Source organism: Strix aluco, chromosome 22 (genome assembly GCF_031877795.1).
Source record: "Strix aluco isolate bStrAlu1 chromosome 22, bStrAlu1.hap1, whole genome shotgun sequence".
In the NCBI taxonomy this organism is placed as follows: domain Eukaryota; kingdom Metazoa; phylum Chordata; class Aves; order Strigiformes; family Strigidae; genus Strix; species Strix aluco.
This window is the reverse complement of record NC_133952.1, coordinates 8,276,876-8,285,775: the sequence shown is the minus strand read 5'-3', so window position 1 is coordinate 8,285,775 and position 8,900 is coordinate 8,276,876. Positions and strand designations below refer to the sequence as shown.

Sequence of the window (8,900 nt, the reverse complement as noted above, 5' to 3'; positions counted from 1 at the left end):
ATTTATTCTTTTCAGTTGCCGTCCCAGCGTGCTACCTCTAACTGGGAGTTTAAAAAATTCTTACAGAAATGCCCTAAATTGTTCCCAGCCCTGTAACGAGTGTGCAAACAGCAGGTTAACAAAGATCACAGCTGATGTGGAACTGGCAGAGTGAAAGCACTGATCAAAGAGGAATCCACGGGGACGTAAAGCGTGTAGAGACATTGGTTAACGCCTCTTCCCTAGGGCTGCTTGTACCAAAACAGTGGGTTTTGTCGGTGTTTTCCTCCAGGCAGGTGCTACCGTGAGCCAAATTTGAGAAACTGCTTCTCTCATCAATAGGATGTTTACAAGGACAAGGAGTCCTCGCTCAGCGCAGGACGTTTTGTGCCTTCCCCAAAAACGTTCCCACATCAACAACCCCACGGATATTTGTTAAAACACTGCTCTGGATAACACCGATTTTTTTTTTTAACCCCACATGAGCTTAATTTTGCTGTGGGGCGCCTCAAATTAGAGCGTTGTGCTAAAAACAGCCATTAGCTCCCTTGGTCATCCCCAAACTTCTTGGTTGTGGTTTTAATTGCTAATTAGGGGATTTCTACACACCAAGCCAAAATAAAGAGCAGTGGGTCTGGCTGTATGGAAGCCGACGGACGGATCCTTCCCTCCCAGGAGCAGCACCCGGGATTGAACGGGAAAATCATCCCGCAGCGGCGTCGCCGTGCGTTCGGGAAGGTTCGTGCCATCGCTGCCGCTCGCTCTTCTCCAGTCTCCACTTCCTGGCCAGACCGGGCTCTGTTATGTTATTTCTTCAGCCCCATCTGTCCTGTGTTTTCTTTTTTCCTGTTTTTTTTTTTTTTTTTCCCCTGTTTCTACGCTATCAACATTTCCGGCAGGCTCTGCTGGGGCATCTCGAAGCAGCTGGCGGGGACCCAAGGTTTGAACGCTGCCGTTTGGACCATTTTCCTGGCACCTTCGGGAGCACCGGGGCACAAAATGGGGATTTTTGGGTGCACCCCCAAGGGGTTAGACCCCATCTCCTCCCCAAACTGGTGCTTTCCCTTTCCAGGAGCCAAGCACATCCCTGGGACTGGCGGCAGCTTTTGCTTCAGCCCCATGGATTTGGCTGGCCAGAGGATTTTGGGGACCTGAGGCTCTGGGGTTTTATGGCCGTTTTGCAGCGAGGTCGAAGCCATCCCCTTCTCTTTTTTTTTTTTTTCTGGTGAAAGTGGATAGCAGTGGGCAAAACCCCGCGGAATTCAGAAATTGGGGTGAAAAGGGGCTGAGCGTCAGGGCAGGGGGTGGCGAGCGAGCGTGTTGGGGTTGGAAATCGCTTCTCCGCTGGGCACGCTGTAGGAGAGGAAAAAAAAAAAAAAAAAAAACACAGAGAAAAAAAATCAGTGCAGCCGCGTTTTCCAAAAAGCCCGAGCGTTTCTGCTCGCCGTCGCTTCCAAGAAACGGAGAAAACCGGGGAGGTAAATTGCAGTGATTCATCGCGGGCAGATCGGAGGCAGGAAACGAGAGTTTGCTGCCTGCCCCGTGCCCGGCGTGGGCTCGGGCTCGCCTGGGCCTGGCTGGTGGCGAGGGCCTGACGCCCACGGGCCGAGCATCCCTGGGCCACGGCGGGAGCGGCCGCAGGAGCCACCCAAGGGGAAGAAAACAACCGGCCAAGGCTGAAAGCCAGAACAGGGGGAATTTTTCGCCTGCATTTCTCCGGAGCCATCCGAGCGAGGTGCCTGTGAGCCGGGGAAGGGGGGAACCCAGCGGGATGGGGGTCCCTGGGGATGCTCGGTGTCTGCGTGTCACACACACACACACCCACACACACCCCCGCTAAATTTTGGGGGCAGCATCCCTTCCTTGGGGACCTCCGGGGGGCTGGGGGGGTCCGTTGAGAAATGGAGCGTGGGAAAAAGGGGGCGGGGCTTGCGGGGTGCCTGCCTGCGGATTGGCTGGGGGGGGGGGGGGGGAAAGACCCCCCAAATTGTGCTGGAAAGGAGAGGGGCAACCCTGAGCTTGCAAAGGGGATGGGGGCACCATAGGGACCCCCCCCCGCACCATGAGGATGCGCTTGAGGCAGCCGGACCCCCCACCCCCCCCATGTGTTTGCACCCAGGCGGCTGCGACGGGGCCTCGGTGACACGAGTTGCGCCGGTCTCAGCCCAGCTGAGGGCTGCAGAGGGCAAAACTCCTTTGGGTGGCTGGAGAGGGGCCGGGCGCGTCCTTCGGTGGGTGCTCTGGCCAAAAAATCCCCCCCAAACCCGCTGCTCCCGTCGTTGGTGTTTTGGGGATCACCCCAAAGGACGGCTAAGGGGCTCTCGGTGCTGCATGGCTGGTGGGGAGTGGGATGGAGTGCTGGGGGGGGGGGGGCAGGATGGGGGGACCCCAAAATCTCTCTGGGATTCGGGGTGTGGGACTGGATGCACCTCGCTTGGGGTCCGGACTGTACGCTCGGGGCATGGGGAGCACTTGAGTCTTGCTGGGGGTCAGGACGTGGGGACGTTTGGGTTTCATTTGGGGCTGGGAAGTGGGGACCACATATGTCACATTTGGGGGCAGGATTTGGGGACCCTCACACTGCTTTTGGGGGTGGGACTGTCTGCATCCTGCTCGGGGCAGGGGCCTGGGACCCTCGCGCGGTGCTCAGGGGCAGGACATGGGGTGCTTGGGGTCCTGGAAAACGGGGGTCAGGACACGGGGACCTTCGCATGGGGGTCGGGGTCAGGCTGTGGGGACCCTCGTGTGGCACTGGGGGTCACAGGGGACCCCTGTGCTGGAGTTGGGATGTGGGGACACTTGCACGGGGTCTGGGGCATGGGGACCCTTGTATGACGCTCGGGGTGGGGACATGGGGACCCTCCCATTGGGTTTGGGGTCAGGATTTGGGGACCCTTTTATTGGGGTGGATACGGAGGGACCTTTGTGTGCGGGTCAGGACTTGGGGACATCTGCACTGGGGTCAGGATCTGGGGGGACCGCAGCATCTCCCCAGGGCTCAGCGGGCTGGAATCGGGGGACGGTGGGGGCAGGTTGTGTCTGTCCCCTCTCTCCTCGCAGGGACCGTCACCGGGGGCCAGATCTGGGCTCCCGAACCACCACCCTGGGGGGCTCCGGATAATTCAGATGCGGCACCGGAGCCGCTTAACCCCATCCTGATCCAGCCTTCACCCCGAAACCCCGCTGCCATGAAGAAGAAGCCAGCTAACGGGAGGGGGCCGGATCCTGCACCCCCCCAGCAGCGCGCCCGGGGCATCGCCAAGCCAGCGGAGGTGATTTACCCACGGGGGGGGACACAGGGACACCCCGAGATGACGTTTGGGTGCGGGTGCATCCCCGTGACCCCCAACTCACCATCTCGGGGTGGTCCAGTTGCCCCGAGGGGGGACAACTGCAGCGTGATGGGGGGGTTGTTGCTGACACGGGTGGGTTTTTGTGTGTCCCCCCCCCCCCAGTACGTGGGGTCCTTCGCGGTGGAGGACTTGGACCTGCAGCAGCAAGCGGGGCGGCTGGAGGAGCAGCTGCGGGCGCTGAAGGTCGGGCATCCACCACCGCTCCCCCCTCGCCGGGAAATGGGGGGACCCCAAAGAGTGGGGGGGACCCCCCCCAGGCAACACAGCCCGGACCCCCCCAATTCTGCATCTCTCCTGGCCAGGACTGCCCCAGGAGGAGGTCGGTGGTGCTGAGGTTCAGCTTGCAGGGGCTGAAGGTCTACGGCGCCGATGGGGAGGTAGGGGTGCTGGGGGGGTGCTGGGGGGTGCTGGGGGGGTGCTGGGGGGGATGCTGGGGGGGTGCTGGGGGGGTGCTGGGGTGCTGGGTGCTGCTGGAAAGGTGCTTTGGGAGACTTGCACCTCTCTGAGCTTGCTTTTGCTTGGGAACGTGCCTTGCATTTGCAAACAGGGCTGCAACCTGCCGTGCACACAGGGGTGCACCCCAGGGTGGGGTTCAGGGGTGCTCGGTCCCAGGGTCACCCCCTCCCCGCCCCGCCTCGTCCCCGCAGACGCTGCTGATGGCGCACGCTCTCCGCCGGATCCTGTACAGCACGTGGCGACACGCCGACCACCAGTTCGCCTTCGTGGCCCGCAACCCCCGCAGCCCCGCCAGCACCCTCTTCTGCCACCTCTTCGTGGGGCTCCCGGGCGAGGTGCGTGACCCCCAACACCCCCCCCACCCCCCCAAAGAACCCCGCCGTTATTATTTTTTCATATTTGCGCGCCGCTTCTCCCGCCTCCCCCAGGTCCAGACCCTGCACCTCTTGCTCTGTCGCTCCTTCCAGCTCTGCTACCTCCTGGCGCACCCCGAGGAGCAGGCGGGCGACGGGGACCCCCCGGGGCTGGGGGTGCTGCGGGAGCCGCTCAACCCCGAGGAGGTGTCGCGCAACGTCAACGCCCTCGTCTCCTTCCGACGCCTGCCCGCGCCCGCCGGCCTCGGCTCGCTGAGCGCAGGGGTGGGTGCACCCTGCCGGGGTGCTGGGTGCTGCTCCAGGGGCCTTTGCACGACGGTCGGCTCGCACGGGGGTTGCACGTGGGGGATTTTTTTGCACGGCCTCTTTTGCGTGGCTCTTCTGCGCCGCGCGGGTTTTTGGCGCCGCGGGGTTCGCGTGGCATTTTTTTGCGCGGCCGCTTGCCTGGCGGTTCTTGCACAGCCTTTTCTTGCACGGCGTTTTGCACGGCGCATTACGGCACAGCACGTTTTTTTACGGTGTCTTGCACGGCGTTTTTTTGCACGCCCTCTCTGTACAGCGTCTATTTGCACGGCGGGACGCGCGTGGCCCTTCTTGCAGAGCGTTTTTTTTGTGCAGTGGTATTTGCGTGGCATTTTTTTGCATGGCACTTTGCCTGGCAGTTCTTGCACGCTCCTTTCTCGCACGCTCCTTTCTCACGCTCTCCTTTCTCTCACGGTCCTTTCTCACACGCTCCTTTCTCGCACAATCCTTTCTTGCACAGTCCTTTCTCACACGCTTCTTTCTTGCACGCTCCTTTCTCACACAGTTGTTTCTTGCACATTCCTTTCCTGCACACTCCTTTCTCACACAATCCTTTCTTGCACACTCCTTTCTTGCACACTCCTTTCTTGCACACTCCTTTCTCACACGCTCCTTTCTCACACAATCCTTTCTCACACGCTCCTTTCTTGCACAATCCTTTCTCACACTCTCCTTTCTCTCACGGTCCTTTCTCACACGCTCCTTTCTCGCACAATCCTTTCTTGCACAGTCCTTTCTCACACGCTTCTTTCTTGCACGCTCCTTTCTCACACAGTTGTTTCTTGCACACTCCTTTCTTGCACACTCCTTTCTTGCACACTCCTTTCTCACACGCTCCTTTCTTGCATGCTCCTTTCTCACACAATCCTTTCTCACACACTCCTTTCTTGCACACTCCTTTCTTGCACACTCCTTTCTCACACAATCCTTTCTTGCACACTCCTTTCTTGCACACTCCTTTCTCACACGCTCCTTTCTTGCATGCTCCTTTCTCACACAATCCTTTCTCACACACTCCTTTCTCACACAATCCTTTCTCACACGCTCCTTTCTTGCACGCTCCTTTCTTGCACAATCCTTTCTTGCACGCTCCTTTCTCACACAATCCTTTCTCACACAATCCTTTCTCACATGCTCCTTTCTTGCACGCTCCTTTCTTGCACAATCCTTTCTTGCACGCTCCTTTCTCACACGCTCCTTTCTCACACACTCCTTTCTCACACGCTCCTTTCTTTCACACTCCTTTCTCACACAGCATTTTCCATGGGATGTGTGCTCACACGCCGTTTTCACGTGGCCTGTTTCATGTGACACATCTTGCACAGCCTCTTGCACGGTGTTTTTCAGGGCGTTTTGCCTGGTGTTTTGTCACATGGTCTCTTCCTGCCCAGCACTTTGCACGACGCACTTTTGCACGGCGCGTTTTGGAGGCCCATCCTGCACGGCCTTTTCTCGCCCGGTGTTTTGCACAGCCCGTTTCAAATGGCATTTTGCGGGGCCGTTTTTTTCACGGCATTTTGCACGGCCTTTTCTTGTACGGTGTTTTGCATCAGACGTATTTGCACGGCAATTTTTTTGCACAGCAGTTTTGCGGGTGTTTCGCAGGACGTTATTTGCAGAGTGGTTTTTACACGGCACTTTTTTGCTCACCATTTTTTTTGCCCGGCATTTTTTTACACAACATTTTTTGCATGGTGCTTTTGGCATGACTTTTTTTTGAGAAGTGTTTTTTGCACGGCATTATTTGCATGGCAGTTTTTGCACGGCGATTTTTGCACATTTTCACGTGACTTTTTTGCACGGTGTTTTGCACGGCTTCTTTTGGGCAGTTCTTGCACATTTTCACGACTTTTTTGCATGGTGTTTCCGGTTCTTTTGGGCAGTTCTTGCACATTTTCACATGGCTTTTTTGCACGGTGTTTCACACGGCTTCTTTTGGGTGGTTCTTGCACATTTTCACATTACTTTTTTGTACGGTGTTTCTGGTTCTTTTGGGCAGTTCTTGCACATTTTCGCGGGACATTTTGCACGGTGTTTCACATGGCTTCTTTGGGGCAGTTCTTGCATATTTTTACGAATTTTTTGCATGGTGTTTCCAGTTCTTTTGGGTGTTTTTTGCACATTTTCACGTGACTTTTTTGCACGGTGTTTTGCACGGCTTCTTTTGGCCCGGCGTTTTTTTGCACGGCATTATTTGTAGAGCCTTTTCTGCATGCCATTTCCGCATGGTGTTTGGCACGGCAGTTTTTTTGCACGTAGTTTTTTTTCACAGCGTTTTTTTGCACGGCGTTTGGCACGGCGTATTTTTTTGCCCGGCGTTGTTTCGCACGGCTTTTTTTTTTTTTTTTTTTTGGTGTAGCGTTTTTTTGCGCAGCATTTTATCGCCCGGCGTTTCGCGTGATGTTTTGCACAGCGGGAGCCCCCAAACCCCTCTCACAGCACCCCTTCCACCCCCCAGGAGCGGCGGCCGGAGGCAGAGGGCAGAGCTGGCGCCTGGCGCCCGGGGAACCCCTACTGCTCCCCGGTCCTGGTGCGCAAAAAAGCCATTCGCAGCAAGGTCCTGCGCTCGGGCGCTTACCGGGACTGCGGGGCCGAGAGCCAGCTCCACCAGCCCCGCGACGCTGGTGAGTGCCAGAGGGGAAACTGAAGCAAGGGAGGGGACAACACACACACGTAGCCCCAGTTTTATGGGGTTTTTGAGGCGAAGAGGGGATTAACGTGCTCCCGCAGCGGCGGCGGGATGGGAGAGCAAAGGGGCGAGGAGCTTGGCCTTCCTCCCCGAAAACGAGAGCGTCCTCGCCGAGAGCGTGTGGGCCTTCGCCGGCATCGCCAGGTGAGTGCGCGGGAGCACCCCGCTCCTCGCCGTCACCCCCCCGCTCCCCTCCTCTGCGCCCACCCGCTGCCTCATCCCCAGGGACGGTGGGATCGCGCTGCTGCGGCGGGACGTCCCCGGCGCTTTCCTCCTGCGCCCCGAGCCCGGCCTGGCCAAGCGCTGGTGCCTGTGGGTGCGGGCACCCTGCGGCGTCGTGCCCTACTGCCTCTTCAGGACCCAGCAGGGCCGGTTCTGCGTGGAGGTGAGGGTGCTGTGCAGGGGCACGGGGTCCCTGCAGCGGGTGGGGGGGGGGGCATGGGGTGCTGTGGGGCATAAGTGTGTTTGGGGCGTCGGTGCGTGGGTGCTCTGGTGCGTGGGAGCATCAGTGCACCGAGGCACCAGGGTCTGGGCGCGTTTGATGCATCTGTGACACGTCGGTGTGTTGGTGCACTGGTGTGTAAATGTATTTGGGGCATCTACACATGGGTGCACTGGTGTGTGTGCGTTTCACACGCTGTGTAAGTGCAGTTGGTGCATCTACACATGGATGCGCCAGTGTGTGTGTGTGTGTGACACACTGTGTAAGTGCATTTGGGACACCTACACATGGATGCACCAGTGTGTGTGTGTGTGATACACTGTGTAGGTGCATTTGGTGCATCTACACATGGATGTGTCGGTGCATCCGTGCGTGGATGGACTCACTGTAAGTGCCTCTGGTGCCTCGGTGGGTGGGGGCGCATGGCTGTGCCCGTGCTTTGGGGTGCAATTCCGCTTGATGCGTGCGTGCACCAGGGTGTCTGTGCACGGTGTCTGCTCCAGGGGTGCTCAGGGGCGCGTTTGTGGGTGCGGGGGTGCCACTGGGTGCGGCCGGGTGCACGAGCGGGTTGGCTCCGCACGCGCGTGGGTCTGTGGGTGCAGGGGTGCGTTCGGCGCACGGGTGCGCCCGCGCGGGGGCCCACAGCTCTTTGGTGCGTGGGACATCCCGGCAAGGCACCGGGGGGGACACTCACCTCTCCGCTCTCCCCCCGCCGCCCCAGCACTCCAACGCCGAGTTCGCCAGCGTGGCCGCCCTCCTGGCTCACTACTCCGGGGCGCCGGGGGGCTGCTTCTGCCGCTTGGCCCCCGGTCGCCGCAACCCCAGCTACGAGGAGCGGGACCCCGGCGGCGGGGCCGGCGCTTGGGGAGAGGCCGCCTGGGCCCCCGCTGCCCCCGTCGGGGCGCAGCACGAGCGGGGTTAGGCCCGGCCGCCCCCCCTTGGGCACAGCGACCCCCCAAAACCCCCACTTAGCTTTAAATCGCTGCCGGCTGCCTTATTTATTCCCCCCACCCCGCGGGCTGCGCGCGCTCGGCGGGCTGTACGGCGCGCCTCGGGCAATAAACGGCTCTCGTGCTCCCAGAGGAAAGGTCTGCGGGCAGCCTTTTATTCGCACCCCGCCACCAAACGCGCGAGGACGCATGCTCGCGCGCTTGCACGCTCTCGTGCACGCGCCCCCTCGTGAACTGGCACTCGTGCTCGCCCTCGCGCAATCGCACCGCGCGTGGGGGCTCGTCCTCTCCCGCCCGCCCGCGCTCAGGCACTCGCCATCGCCGGCCCCTCGTGCGCTCGCACGCGCCGCCGCC

General features: G+C 59.7%; 1 protein-coding gene across 7 annotated transcripts; it reads left to right on the top strand.

The window, feature by feature from the left end:
* The first annotated feature begins 448 nt into the window (after window positions 1-448).
* On the top strand, window positions 449-8,675 carry SH2D5 (SH2 domain containing 5). Of its 7 annotated transcripts, none has more exons than XM_074847893.1 (11): window positions 449-1,714; window positions 2,099-2,210; window positions 3,040-3,251; window positions 3,435-3,515; window positions 3,635-3,709; window positions 3,980-4,123; window positions 4,217-4,426; window positions 6,924-7,089; window positions 7,196-7,298; window positions 7,380-7,539; window positions 8,318-8,675. In XM_074847893.1, exons 3-11 carry the CDS (start codon window positions 3,168-3,170, stop codon window positions 8,516-8,518), a joined length of 1,224 nt encoding a protein of 407 aa, XP_074703994.1. In that variant the 5' UTR covers window positions 449-1,714; window positions 2,099-2,210; window positions 3,040-3,167; the 3' UTR covers window positions 8,519-8,675. The 7 variants fall into 7 exon arrangements, with proteins under 7 accessions (XP_074703994.1, XP_074703996.1, XP_074703993.1 ...); XM_074847894.1 differs by lacking the exon at window positions 2,099-2,210 and having other exon boundaries at window positions 686-717; window positions 879-919; XM_074847896.1 differs by having other exon boundaries at window positions 1,683-1,714; window positions 2,099-2,317.
* The last annotated feature ends 225 nt before the right edge of the window (window positions 8,676-8,900 follow it).